Source organism: Callospermophilus lateralis, chromosome 4, assembly GCF_048772815.1.
Source record: "Callospermophilus lateralis isolate mCalLat2 chromosome 4, mCalLat2.hap1, whole genome shotgun sequence".
Lineage (NCBI taxonomy): Eukaryota > Metazoa > Chordata > Mammalia > Rodentia > Sciuridae > Callospermophilus > Callospermophilus lateralis.
Genome location: NC_135308.1, coordinates 157,634,413 through 157,648,237, shown reverse-complemented (window position 1 = coordinate 157,648,237; position 13,825 = coordinate 157,634,413). Strand labels below are relative to the sequence as shown.

Below are 13,825 nucleotides of genomic sequence, written 5' to 3'. Positions count from 1 at the left end.
TTTTCAAAAACTTCTTTTGTACTTTGAGTGTGTAGTAGTGAAGAAATATGAGCCGGCTATTAGTTTGAAACCCTCTCTTGATTAGTGCTGAGCCACCAACAATTTTATCCACTGTTTTCTCACTGTTAGTGCAAATGTCAACAAGGTACCAAAGGCAGGTGACGTCTTGGTATTTTTTCTGAAAATAGCTTTAACTTTGAAAACCCTGTGAAGGGGTCTCTGCATTCATGGGACCTGCAGGTCTCACTTCGAGGACTGCCGACGTGCCTTGTTCCCGATGCACTGGTCATTTGCATTCCATGCGCTGGTCATTTGCATACCATCATTTGGGGCAGCTTCATCAAGCACCTTTTCAATGAACTTGATCACTTGTTCAAACTTGCTTGTTTTAAAACATTACTTAAATTTATTTGGAAGGCAAAGTTTTTATCACTAGTACAAGTGACAAACCAGTGCCACACATAAAAGGAAACCCCAAGAGAAATACATCAACTAGTAATTAAAACCCATATTTTCCTGCACCCATATAAACCCTAATGGAACGGGAATCCTGTAGAGATACACTGCTTCAATTTGCAGGCAGCCAGTGCATTGGTTTGTCCTTTGCCGCCGGGTCATGCCCACCCTCTGCCCAGCCACCAGTTTAATGCAACACTGTGGAGGGAAGCTGCCCCTGGAGGCTGCTGTCAGGAGGCTGTGCTGTTTCCCTGGACTCCGTGGGGAGGACGGCTTTCCCGTTCCTCAGTCACCCTCTCCTGTTGCTCCTGAAAGCCACCAGAGCTGGCTCTTCAGTGTCCCCGGGGCTTCTGGGTTGGGGTCACAGGTACATTTCTTCCTTGGAGGAGGAGCCTGGGTGGTCACCCCCAGTTCCTGCCTGAGTTCTTAAGCCTTTACCTGGGGATGCTTTGAAGCCCATTTGTAAGGAACTGATTTTCAGCTGCAGATGTTGGAGCGCCGACACCCCTGGGGTAGGGGTCAGGAGGGCACGTGTCTCTACCCATGCTGAGAGGCCCACTGAGTGAGTTGGCAGGAAGGGGTCCTTTTCTCTTTGTTTCCTGAGCTGTTGCATTTCTGCCCCAACAGAAAGACAACGTGGAGATGATCAAGGCCCTCATTGTGTTCGGGGCAGAAGTGGATGTCCCGAATGACTTTGGGGAGACTCCTGCTCTCATAGCCTCCAAGATCAGCAGACGTACGTGTTCTGACCCATGGGATCAGAATCCAGCGGGGTTTGGGTTCAGGGACTGAGAAAATAAGCAAGTTCCAGCCCTAGGCCCTGCTGCTGCCTGCTGAGAGTGGCCCTGAGCATGTGGGACTCCAGGAACTTCCTTCCCCCAAGACAGTGGCCCTGAGTGTGGGTGCAGGCCCACCCAGGGCTGGCCGAGCGAGGGTCCTCTTCTGTGCACCCTGGCCCATGTCAGGTTTTCAGGCTGTCAGTGGGGGTGGAGACAGGACAGGTGGCAGCAGAACAGCCATGGGATTCCTGCATGCGCTGCACTCTAGTGTGCACAAGCACGAGTGTGCACATGCCTGCACGAGCCTGCACCTCCCTGTGGATGTGAGTGTGCATGTGCCAGCACTGCGCCCTGGCCTCTGAGCCCTGCTCCAGAGCTCCGAGAGGCAGGTCCTCCTCACAGGAGCCTGGGGCCCCCTCTGGAGGATGGAGGGTTTTAGGGAGCCGTGGGGTTCTGTGGGTGTGTACCTGAGGGTGGGTGTGCGCAGGTGGGGGTGCTGCTTCCCATGGCATCCTTTCCATCACCCCGTCCACTGAGGGCTGGCTGGCTGGTTTGTCCCTTTCAAACTCTGAAAGGAACGTCCACGTGGCATTTTTTGAGAGCTGCTGATTGTGGAGGTGGGAGCCCTGCTCCCTTGGAAGTGGGAGGAAAGAAGGGATTCCCCAAAATAATCAGGCAGGGTGACCCTGCCCTCCTCCTGCCTTGTGCCATGGCCAGCCCCAGCGCCTTACCTGGCCCCAGGAGACTGCTTTGGAGACAGAGGGGCACACCCTGTCAGGGTGGCTTCACCCACATCCGGGTCACCTGGTAGATGGGACAGGAGTCCATGTGTGGAAGGAGGGGCCTCTAAAATTTGCATGTTGACACTATCTCTATCCTCTGCCAAACCATGACAAGATGCCACCAGGAAGGCGCTCTTGACTCTGCTGAGAACCGTGGGGGCCAACTACCGCATCTCACTCCTCCAAGAGGTCCCCACAGAGCAGGGTTCCACGGCTTTCTCTCACCCCCTCGTCTCCCCGGAAAGAGCCCAGCCCCCGCCGATCAGCCTAAACAACCTAGGTAGGCCACGCCCTCCCCTCCTCTGCTGCAGTGCCCAGGCCCTTGGACCAGAGTCCCGACTGGAAAGAAGCAGGACCCCAGGGTGGAAGTTGTTGAAGGCAGCAGGGGAGGATGAGGCGAGGTTTAGCTAATGACAGCAGGTGGCAACCCAGGGGCCCCAGAGAGCTGGGGTGCCCCTGGCAGAGGTCCCACAGTCCATCATCCCTGAGAGGATGGACGTGGTCTTGGGTTGGGTATTGCTCACGGCACCCATGAAGTGGGCATTCTCAGGGCCTCCCTTGTCCCCGCCGAGAGCGGGGAGAGCTGAGAGAGGCGCACACCCCTGGCCTTCTTGCTTCAACTTCATTGTTTGAACCTGTTCAGTGCGAGGCCTGGTCTGCCACCTGCTGGCCCCTTCAGTGACCTACATGCTTTTGAGTATGGCCAGGCAGCCAGCATTTGCCCCTGTGCACCCTAGGTGTCCTCAAAGATAGCCTTAGACGAGACCAGACCCTGCTCCCGGCTTTCTGTTGCCTAGTCCATTCAGAGACCTAGATTGATGGTGAGCAGAGGATCCGCTGGCCAGGCCTGAGCTCTGGAGGGACACAGCTGCGGCTGCCTCTGTCCCCAACGTGTCGCTCGAGAGCTCCAGTCACCCCCCCTGTATCTTTCCATCTTGCAGGCAGTCAGTCACCCACGCCAGGCTGGACAGTGGGCCTGGGCTGTGGCAGCACATGGGTAATGCCTGAGCCTAGCGAGGCCGTGGAGCCAGCCAAGCCCCTCACTGGCCGTAGCTCTGGTTCCGTCTCCTCTTCTCAGCCCAGACAAGCGCCCTCCCTGCCCCATCCCCGGCTGTCTGCTTCCGCCTCCCGCCCAGTCTCCTGCTTCCTTGGCTGCTTCTAGCTCCTGCCTGGGTGCAGCTTGCCTGCCTTGCTGCCAGTGGCCTCCCTGCAGTGGCCTTTGGGGTCACAGTCGCATGGTCCTGCTGGGTGGAGCCACTGGGGGCTGTCCTGCTTGTTAGGAGGGTGAGCATGGGGTGGGGTCTTGGGCACAGAGGAAGACTGGATGGGTGGACCTGAGCCTGGAGGCGACTGGGGACCAGGACACGAGCAGTCCAAAGGCTGCTGGGATGTCTCCCTTCATTCATGTAGTTCAGCTCCAAGCAGTGTCCTCCACGGCCCTTTGGCTGAACGACCTTGGGTAGTTATGGAGCCTCCTGGAGCCTCTTTGGGGCCTACACTGGCTTAGGTTGGGCATGATCCTTATGCCTCAAGGTGGCTGTCAGCAGCATGAGCTGACGCATGGAGAAACAGGGCACGTCGGGAGTTCGTGCTTTGGGGTTTCAGGAGGAAGACACCGAGGAGAATCTGGGAGCAGCTGGACTGGGTGGGGATCCTTCCCAGAGCAGTGGGGCGTCTCCCTGGCAGGCCTTTGGCCCCTGGCTTAGCTCTGCTCTGGGGCCAGGGCTCAGATGTGGGCGGGAGCACAGTGGGTGGGCACAGCTCCAGATTGGCTCTGGGGATCTGTGGGGCACAGGGTCAGGGACCTGCGGCCCCAGCGCATCCTGCCCTATGCCTCGCAGAACTGCAGGACCTCATGCACATCTCCCGGGCCCGGAAACCGGCTTTTATCCTGAGCTCCTTGAGGGACGAGAAGCGGACGTAAGTGCAGTGTGGCGGGGGACCGTGGTGAAGCTCTCCTGGTGCCCCTGCAGCCCAGGCTCTCCCCTGTGCCCCCCGGGAGCCAGCTCTTCTGCTCCTGCAGTCATGGCAGAGGCTGAGTCCTCAGGGCCTGCATTGGCTCCTTAGTAACAGTGGTGCGGGATCCTGGGGACAGTGTAGTCCTACAGCTGGGTGCCAGGGCCAACACGGTATGGTCCTGACCTTGCCATGGTCTGAGGAGCGGGAGGGCCTCAGGGGCTCCTCCGGAGAGATCCCAGCAGCAGCTTCCCTCTGTGTCCACCTGCTGCCTCGTCCCATCCGTCAGCACGGTCGTGGCTTCCTGAGCTGTGTGCCCAGGCCCAGGAGGCAGGCCCGGGTGAGGGCACAGAGGGACCAGCCCTGCCCCGAAGGACTGGCCCTGGTGTCTAGAGTGAAGGTCTAGGCGCGCGACAGGCAGTGGGATTCCAGCCCACGGGACTCCCCACCTCTGTTAGCACACGTTGGCGGGTTGTTCTTTGGGGGTGACCTCCTCCTCCTCCTAGCGGCCTTCCTAGGGAGGATTGGGAACCTGGCTTTGCAGAAGCAGAGCCTGAGCCCGCGAGAGGGGAAGGGACCTGCTCAAGGTGCAGCATGGAGGCTCACGCCAGGGTCCTCCCGACCTGGGCCCTCTGCTGCTCTCGGGCACAGCTGCTGCCTGGCCCACAGGGACAGCACTTCTATCATCTGATGCAGCCCGGCTTCCAGGCCAGCAGCCAGATCTTGTGGCTCTGTCACCCCTTGCCTGAGATGTCAGTGAACCTTGGACATCACCTGTTTCCATGGCACCCTGGTGTGCATGTCCTGGATGGCACCTGGCCCGCGGCATCCTGGCCTTCCCCGTGTGCCCTGCGCAGGGAGGCTCTGTGGCAGGCCTCGTTGGCTTTGTCCCTGCCTGCGCCATGGTGCCCGTGCTTGGGGGCTCGCGCTGACCATGCAGAAGTCAGCTCCCTCGTGACCACCAGTGTCCTCACTGCAGCCACGACCACCTGCTCTGCCTGGACGGAGGGGGCGTGAAAGGCCTAGTCATCATCCAGCTGCTCATCGCCATCGAGAAGGCCTCGGGCGTGGCCACCAAGGACCTTTTTGACTGGGTGGCAGGGACCAGCACGGGGGGCATCCTGGCTCTGGCCATTCTGCACAGTAAGCACAGCCCCCGAGAGGGGGCAGGCGGGCAGGGTGGGTCCTAACCTGTCCTCACGGGAGCCAGTGCATTGGCATAGCCTTGCAAAAAAGTGGTGGTGGGCTCTGAGGGAGTCTGCAGGCCGTAGGGCCCCAGGCTGCACGGAGCAAGGCCGGGTGGGGGTTCAACTCAAGGGTGTGGCTAGTGTAGGAGGCCATGTCCTGCAGCTGCCTCTGCCACCTCCCCCCTGCAAGGCAGCGCCCTGGTCCTCACCGCCCCTGCACGTGTGGCTGGAGTGGGCAGTCAGGAATGAGGAGCCATGGAGTCCCAGAAGGCCAGAGCCCTGGAGGGCCCTGGAAATTAAGGTCCCAGGTGTCAGGGTGGCCCAGGGTCACAGGGCTCATCCCTGATTGCTCAGGCCAAAGCAGTCCCCTACATGCCCATTATGTCCATTATGTCCCAGGCCTCACGGGCCATGAATCTGTCTCCTTCTACAGAGCCATGCAGAGGTGACAGGGTGCTTGGCATACTAGACGGGCCACCATATAGGCCCACATTGCCACTCGAGTGGCGTCTCTGTGGAGCTGTTGAAGCCATGTGAGGCTCAGTCAGCGCCTAGCTGCCACCAGCTGTGCGTCATCCTCGATGTCCCTGGCTGGCATTCCCTTGCCTGGTGCTGGTCACCACCTCCAGGCCACTTTTCAGATCTAGATCCTGGTGACCCAAGGCCCTGGAGGCAATAGGGGAGGACCCTACCCCAGGGTAGGGGCCATCGAGGCCCGTGAGCCATGCCTCTGCCAGGCACTGGGCATGCAGAGCTGAGTTCCCGTCTCGGGGAACCCAGTCGATGGGGGTACAGGCATCTGGGCACCTGCTGGGCCACATGAGGAGGCCAGGCTGGGAGGTGCAGGGTGCTGCAGGAGCAGGGGCTTTGCCTGCCCAGGAGGCTGCCAAGAGGGTGGCCCTTGGGCCGGGTGCAGGGAACTCCGTCACTCAGCAGTCTTGTGGGGTGTTGAAGTTTGTTTTGACGAGTCTCACCATAGCCATGAGGTGGGCAGCCGGGGAAGCTGAGGACCAGGTCAGGTCACCCAGTGAGTTGGGGCAGAGGCAGGTCTGGTGTCTGGCTCCGCCCAGCTTTCTCCCCCTTTCTGTCTTCTGTGAGAGAAGAGTCATCTCAGGACCAGCCCAGGGCATGAGACCTGGGCCAGCAGAGTTGGTGGAAGTCCCAGCCTCTCTGGGAAGGGCCACCTTCTTCAGGGACCATCATCCCATAGCCTGGGTCTTCAGAGGTCCCACAGCTATGACACTATCTAGAGAACCTCGTGGGGGAGCAGCCCCGCCAGATTGGGTCTTTATACACTTGTACACTTTGAGGGCCTTTCTTTAAAGAAAATACTGCAAAATTATGAACACACTGCTGGGCCCAGAGCCTTGGGGCTGTGGAGGGCACTTTCTGTCCACGTGGGAGGGAAGAAGATGTCAGGAAGGGGCCGGAAGTTCAGGTGCAGTCCCATGGAAGATGCACCGCCTCCCTCCCCTGCCTCCTGCCACTGCTGGCCTGTGTGCGGGATGCTCTGTGGAGTCCTGGTCCCCCCAGTGCTCCCCTCCCTGTTCTAGGCAAATCCATGGCCTACATGCGCGGCGTGTACTTCCGCATGAAGGACGAGGTGTTCCGGGGCTCGCGGCCCTACGAGTCCGGGCCCCTGGAAGAGTTCCTGAAGCGGGAGTTTGGGGAGCACACCAAGATGACTGATGTCAAGAAGCCCAAGTAAGCCCGTCGCCGTCGCCGGTGGGCCTGAGCAGAGGGCCCTGCTCTGCCTGCAGCTCTGACCCTGCGGCCTTGGGAGGAGTCACCTGGAGGGCCCAGGGCCTGTGGGCAGAGGGACCCTGCAGGAGCCCAGGGCAAAGGTGGGGCCTGACCTCTTGCGTGGCTCTGCACCTGGCCAGGGGCCTGGCTGTCTGGAAAGAGCCTGGGCCTCCCTTAAGCTGGACGGAGGCACAGTTCTTGCTGCCCAGGCCAAAGGAGCCCCAGCCTTTCACAACATGTGGCTGGACACTTTCTCACACTCAAATAGCGCTTGCTCCCGTGTTCAGAAGCCCGGTGTCAAGTGGACAGCCGCGGTGCTGTCTTTGCTTTAAGGCCCTCAGACTGGAGCTCATAGTGAGGCCGGGGCTTAAAGGAGAGTCACGTGTCCAGGAAGCATTTGTTTGAGATGCTTAACCCCAAGAGGGTCATTGCAGGACCAAGCCCAGCATCCGGGCCTTCCCTTGGGGCTGGATGGAAAGGGTGCCACTCAGGTGGCCTGAGGTGGGACTCGGGCAGGTCTGGACCCCCTTCTTGAGCTTGAGGCCGGGCTAGGGAAGGAGAAGACACACAGCAGGGATTTGCCTCTGGCTTCTCCCCAGGGCCGGGTCCCACTGTCCTCCAGACTCAGCCCTTTGCACCTGCAGAAGCCTCCCTCAGTTTGCCCAGCCTCAGTGACCATTGGGTTGGGGGGGGATAGTGCCTAAGCAGCAGCCCCACGCCTTCGCCTTTCCTTGCCAGACACTGGTCTGATGTCCCCCACCCAGGGCCTGGCCCGGGGTGTTCCCCCTAGCTGCACACTTGGGACCTCTTCCCTGAGCCTCTGTGTGGAAGGGAAGAGGGAGGGTGCACCTGGGAGGTGAGAGGCTGGGAGATAAGCTGGAAAACAGCAGCCAGGCAAGGCAGCCCTGCCGCAGAGGTTCCAGAAGCTCTGCAGTCCACAGTGTACACCCCACCCCACCCTGCAGTAAGGTTGCCACAAGGCTGGGAGTTCTGGAGGGCAGGGACATGGCTCCCTTGATTTTCTTTGTAGCCCAGTTCAAGCACAGTGTCTGCCACAGAGCAGGCTGTTAAACAGTGTCCATCAGCTGACTGGAGGAGCAAGAGAAAGGAGGTGGACTGAGGTGAGGTGGTCAGGGAGGCCTGCCTGGAGGAGGCAGAGTGTGAGCTAGGCCTGGAGGCATAGGGAGAATTTCCTTTCATAATAAAGCTGTTTGCTTCCTCCGTGGTCCTTTGTTGCAGGCTTCTCCCACAGAGAGACAGGACACGGGGCTTTCAGTGGGAAGCAGCATTTATTTGTGCGGGCACTGGCCCAGCAGATTTGTATCCAAAGGCTGAGCCCTGAGTGCCGAGCGCTGCAGGTTCAGTGTCTTATATGTCCCTGGCTTGTTCCCGTAGTGCTAGTCCCTTGGTCTCCCCTGTACGTACGGTAGCACACTTCTGACTGGGGTTCCGTCGAGTCGCAACAGAGTTGACCTCCTACACGTAGATACGCCCCTTGTCTTTGTTCTGGGAGAGCCCTGGCCACACCATTTCCAGGAGGATTGGGAGTTCAAAACCAGCCTCAGCAACTTAGTGAGGTGCTAAGCCACTCAGTGAGCCCTGTCTCTAAATAAAATACAAAATAGGGCTGGGATGTGGCTCAGTCGTCCAGGGCCCCTGTGTTCAATCCCCGGGACCAAAAAAGTCTATGTTTTTTTCAGCACTTACGTTTTTTTCTTTGGCGGAATTCTTCCTGATCTTCCCACAGTATTCCTGGGTATGGAAAACTAGCATTTTTTTCCTGTACAGTTTTTTGTTCCCCTGCCTTTATGTTTTCTTCATGGCATAACAGATGTCTGGGCTCCTCTGAGCTCCCTTTGTGAGCCTCGTTTGAACGGTTGCAAAACAGTTCCCTCTTCCTCACCCTTTGCCCTTCCTGCTGGGCTTTCCCTGTCGGTCCCGCTGCCGTGAGCTCCAGTCACAGGAAGCCCTCATCCTGGTGGAGATTGTTCCTTTGGGATGATCTTCCAGGGGACGAGTCTCAGATCCAAGAGCCAGGATATCCAAGAGCCGGGATCTAGATACATATCAGGTTCCCTTTCTTTTTCTCTGTTTTTGGCACTGGGGATTGAACCCAGAGGTGCGCTGCCACTGAGCTACTTCCCAGCCCATCCCAAAATTTTTATTTTGAGGCAGAGTCTTGCTGTCACCCAGGTTGGCCTCAAACTTACTATCCTCCTGCCTCAGCCTCCCAAGTCGCTGGGACAACAGGCATGTCTGTGCCTGGCTTACCTGTTAGTTTTCGAGGGGCCGGGCCAGCAGGGTTAAGGGCGTCTGTTTCTTGGAAAGGACAGGCATCAGAGGTGACAGTGAGTTCTCCTCCCACTCCCTTCCTGGAGCTGCAGCTTCCAAGTAACCCCCCACCCAAAGTCAGATCCCTGCTACCAAGCGCCACCACGGGGCCTTTCAGATTCACCCTCTGACCCTGCAGAGAGACCGTAGGTTCCTCGAGGTAGACGGCGCCTGTTAAACGCAGAGGCCCAGCCTTCTCTATGCAGACCTGCGACTTGGCCTCCAGCCCTTGTGCATGAAGCCTCCCAGCTCCTTCCACAGCCCCACCTGTCCCCTGGGGGATGAGCTGCAGTATCTGGAACTGTCCCATTGATGGGCACGTTTTGCTTTAATAATGGACACTGCCACCCATGTGGCACATTCTTAGGACAAACTCACACAGAAGCAGGTCACTGGGCCTGAGGATTGACCCCAGGTGGCCTCAGCAAGGTGTGTGGATCTGCCTGCCTGCAGTGTGCAGGGGACATCTGTGCGGGGAGGGTGGTGGATGGGGGCAGCTGGCAGCAGCCGGGAGAGCTGGGTGGGGGACGCCCATCCTGTGTGTTTCTCCCCAGGGTGATGCTGACCGGGACGCTGTCTGACCGGCAGCCAGCCGAACTCCACCTCTTCCGGAACTACGAGGCCCCGGAGGCCTCCAGGGAGCCTCGCTTCAGCCCCAGTGCCAACCTGAAGCCCCCGACTCACCCCTCAGGTTAAGGCTGTCTGATGGATCCGCGCGGCCGCAGGGTGGGGGTGGGAGTGGGAGTGACAGGCTTGCCATCGGGCTCCGCACCCCTGCAGCCCCCCATCGCCCTGGCCTTGCCTGGCTGAGGATGGGCACGGGGAGCTGGCAGCCCTGGCAGGCTAGCGGAGGCCCCAGGAGGTCCTCGGTGGACTTGCCTTCCCCAGGAGGCCAGGGCCTGGGGTAACGGAGAGCCCGGGTCCCCTCTTTCTGCACCCCCTCCCGCATACACACGCACGCCCTGAGATCTGGAATGCATAAGCTTCTGCCATCCCTGTGTCACTCGGCCACCCTCCTCCCTGTCCCCAGACCAGTTGGTGTGGCGAGCAGCCCGGAGCAGCGGGGCGGCCCCCACCTACTTCCGGCCCAATGGTCGCTTCCTGGATGGCGGCCTGCTGGCCAACAACCCCACCCTGGACGCCATGACCGAGATCCACGAGTACAACCAGGACCTGATCCGCAAGGTGAGCGTCATCTCAGGCCAGGAGGAGGCTGGGCGATGGCCCACTCCTGTGCTCACCTGAGCAGCCCTGGAGGGCTGTGCGGTGCCCACTTGATCCTGGCCACCTGGGCTCCGGCCTGCAGCACTGTGGTAAGAGGGACCCTGGGGTCCAGGCAGCCCTGCGTGAGGATCCTGCCATCCGCTAACTCCGTCTGCCGTCAGGGGCGGCAGCGTGAGTCCTGTGGACCCGCCACTCGCCCAGCCCAGGCGTGGGCCTGCCCTTGAGGAGCACCCCCCCCCCCCCCCGGGTCCTACCCTCTGGGCGCCCAGGTGCTGACGGAGCGCAGGTGGGGCTGTCAGGCGGCTCCTCTCTGCTCTGCGTCTGAGAAGACCTGTCCCGAGGCTTTTGGGGATGGAGAGGTGCAGAGTCAGTGGTAGTGTCTGAAGGACAAGTAGCCACCCCACCCTGAGGAGCTGGAGCAGGGCGGGAGGCCTGGTGCCCTGGGAGGCAGTGTGGGGCAGTGGGGGGCTCGGCTGCCTCTGCCCCTGCGTGGCGCCAGCTGCTGAGCTGGGTGAAGATAGTGCCCACCAGGGATGGTCACTCGGTGGCCTGTGAGGCCTTGGAACAGCGCCTGAGTGGCCAGAGGTGCCTGCTGTTGTGATTGTCTGAAGGGCAGCCTGGGCAGTGCGGCCCCGGGGTGGGGAGCACCTGCCCTCTGGGGCGGACCAGGCAGGGCTTCTGCTGAAGAAGTCAGAGGTGACGTGGGGGGACTCAGATGTGCCCAGTCTAAGTCACATACCATTCAGCATGAGGAGCCTGGGCCCAGAGCAGGAGGGTTCACCCCATTGTCACCCGGCAAATTGGCAACAGAGGTTGTTGAGCAAACTTGAGGTGGCCCCCCAGGACCCCGGGTCCACGCCTCAGCCCTGCATCCCACTGCGTGGCCCACGAAGGCCTCCCTCCTGCCCAGACTGCGTAGAGGTCCTCATTTGTGAAGTGGGGTGGCCGTCCTGCCACAGATGGGCTGGAGGACTATGGGATAATGGTGTGGACACCTGTAGTCCACAGGAGGGGGTCCTCCCGCCCTCCCCTGGGGAGCCTAGGTCTGGGGCAGCGCGTGGCCGGCTGAGCGTGCTCGCAGCTGGTGGACGTGGAGGGACCTAGGGTGCTTTCCAGTAGACCACGGTGGTGCCCACACCAGCCTCCAGCAGAGGGCTGTAGATGAGCCCTGGCCAGACCCTGCCTGCAAGGGCACCCAGGATGGTGGCTTAGCCCCAGGTGCACTGCGCTCCCAGCCCCTGGCCTAGGGCGTCCCCTCTGACTCCCCTCATCCTGCTCTTTACAGGGTCAGGCCAACAAGGTGAAGAAACTCTCCATCGTCGTCTCTTTGGGGACTGGGAGGTCCCCACAGGTGCCTGTGACCTGTGTGGATGTCTTCCGCCCCAGCAACCCCTGGGAACTAGCCAAGACTGTTTTTGGGGCCAAGGAGCTGGGCAAGATGGTGGTGGACTGTGTGAGTTTCCAGCTAGGTCAGCCCCTCCACCAAGGGCGAAATGACAGGCTTTGCCACTGTGGGGTTTTCAGATGTCCTTTAGCTGTGGGTCCCTTTCTGCCCAGAACCCCGTGTGGAAGCCCACAATACACACGGACAAAAGCTGTGGGGCGGGACAGGGAGGCCTGTCCATCAGCTGCTGCCCACACTGCCACTCAGTGACCCTGAACAGACTGCTGAGCCACATGGGAAACCACTGCCCCAGACTGCACAGCCAGGCCAGTCGCAGGCCTGGGGAGGGACTTGCTGATGGGCGCGAGAGCCCAGGGATGTCGGGGACTCCAGGACTGCCGGGGCCAGGCTCAGGTCTCACTGAGGCTGCTTGTCCCCAGTGCACAGATCCAGATGGGCGGGCTGTGGACCGGGCGCGGGCCTGGTGCGAGATGGTCGGCATTCAGTACTTCAGGTGAGGCCAGGCCGGGCCGCCAACCCCGCCCCAGCCGGCGGCATGGGCTTTCCTACCCCTGGAGACAGCCCTCCAGTCCCAGCTCTTGTCCCCTCCCAGGCCAGGCACCCCCAGTGACACTTCCTCCTCTGTACAGATTGAACCCCCAGCTGGGCACGGACATCATGCTGGACGAGGTCAGCGACGCGGTGCTGATCAACGCGCTCTGGGAGACCGAGGTCTACATCTACGAGCACCGGGAGCAGTTCCAGAAGCTTGTCCAGCTGCTGCTCTCGCCCTGAGCGCCTCCCGGCCCCTCTGCAAAGCTGGGTGAAGCCACCCACCACGTGGCGCGGAGCCAGGGCCCCACGGCTCCGTCGTCCAGGGACGGGGGCTCAGAGCCTGCGTCTTCCTGCCTGAGGCTGGTTCTGAAGGCCTCTCCCCACCGCCTTCCCCACCATTTGTCACCCCAGACCCAGAAAGCGCAGGGTCCCTCGGCCCGCTTCCCGGCTGTGAAGGACACCCGACTTGGCGCGTGGCCCCGCGCCCGGCCGCTAACACTAAGGGTGCCCAGCGTGTCTCCGGCTGGCCTCCCCGGGGCCTGCGCGGCTCTCAGTCCCCAGCAACTGCAGCCCACCATCCTGCGCGCCTGGGGTTGGGGCTGGAGAAATGGGGCCCCCACCCTGTCAGCAGGGCAGCCCGGGCTCCAGGAGCCGCGTGCCCCATTTGACTTTGCCCCTCAGCACACGCCAGGCACCCCACCCTCTGGCCCCACCCCGAGAGCCCTCCCAGCTTTCAAAGGTTACCCTGTGAGTTCACATCTTCCCTTCGGAAGTGGCTTGAGAGTGGTGAGGGGCTCAGGGGCCCCCAAACTGTGAAATAAATGGCTTGGACTGAAGTTTTCCTGTGCTGTGAGCCTGTGGTGTTAGTGTCCTGTCCCCACCCCGCTCCCTCAGCCTTGACCTGGCCTCGTCCTGTGCCCTGTTTTCTGGGCCCTCTGGGTAAGGGACACCAAGTCTCTCCTCAGGGCCTCCCCTGAACAGGCCAACGGGGTGTCCAGAGGCAGCTTCTGGGCCCACTTTCCCCAGCAGGCCCCAGGGTGAGGGAAGGCAGAGAGCCCGCTGGAGACTGAGCAAGGCAGGGACCTGGGGATGGTGAGACGGCGAGCAGCGGGGCCGGGTCGGCCCCCGGTCTTGGTGACTGGGTTTGCGCCTCCCCTCCGGCCTTTGGAGGAGTAGAGGATGTACCTCAGCGGCCACAGCCCCTCGAGGGGCAGCTCTGAGGGGCTCAGAGCAGAGACAAGGTCCGAGGACAGTGATAGTTCACCTGCGAGCTGGCCTCCTGCCAGGCGCTCCCAGGAGGCCCAGAGGAGTGCGTCAGGCAGGGCCCTGGGGAGGTGGGTGAGGACAGGGTTTCCCCAGGGCTGGGGGTCCTGGAAGAGGAGGTGACTGGGAAGAGTGGCCCGTGCACGCATGCCCACTGGCCTTCCC

The 13,825-nt window shown here is 61.0% G+C and overlaps 1 protein-coding gene across 9 annotated transcripts in view; it reads left to right on the top strand.

Annotated features, from left to right (window-relative positions):
• Pla2g6 (phospholipase A2 group VI) overlaps window positions 1-13,233 on the top strand; it is a 47,979-nt gene extending 34,746 nt beyond the window's left edge. For 7 of the 9 annotated variants that reach the window (XM_076855147.2, XM_076855154.2, XM_076855151.2 and 4 more), the window contains 11 exons: window positions 1,084-1,192; window positions 2,133-2,297; window positions 2,959-3,075; window positions 3,859-3,937; window positions 4,953-5,116; window positions 6,714-6,864; window positions 9,789-9,925; window positions 10,265-10,419; window positions 11,744-11,911; window positions 12,283-12,356; window positions 12,493-13,233. In XM_076855147.2, the coding sequence (XP_076711262.1) occupies window positions 1,084-1,192; window positions 2,133-2,297; window positions 2,959-3,075; window positions 3,859-3,937; window positions 4,953-5,116; window positions 6,714-6,864; window positions 9,789-9,925; window positions 10,265-10,419; window positions 11,744-11,911; window positions 12,283-12,356; window positions 12,493-12,637 (1,464 nt within the window). In that variant the 3' untranslated portion in view covers window positions 12,638-13,233. The remainder of the gene's footprint in view (window positions 1-1,083; window positions 1,193-2,132; window positions 2,298-2,958; window positions 3,076-3,858; window positions 3,938-4,952; window positions 5,117-6,713; window positions 6,865-9,788; window positions 9,926-10,264; window positions 10,420-11,743; window positions 11,912-12,282; window positions 12,357-12,492) is intronic. The other 2 variants (XM_076855152.2, XM_076855153.2) reach the window with 2 other exon arrangements.
• The last annotated feature ends 592 nt before the right edge of the window (window positions 13,234-13,825 follow it).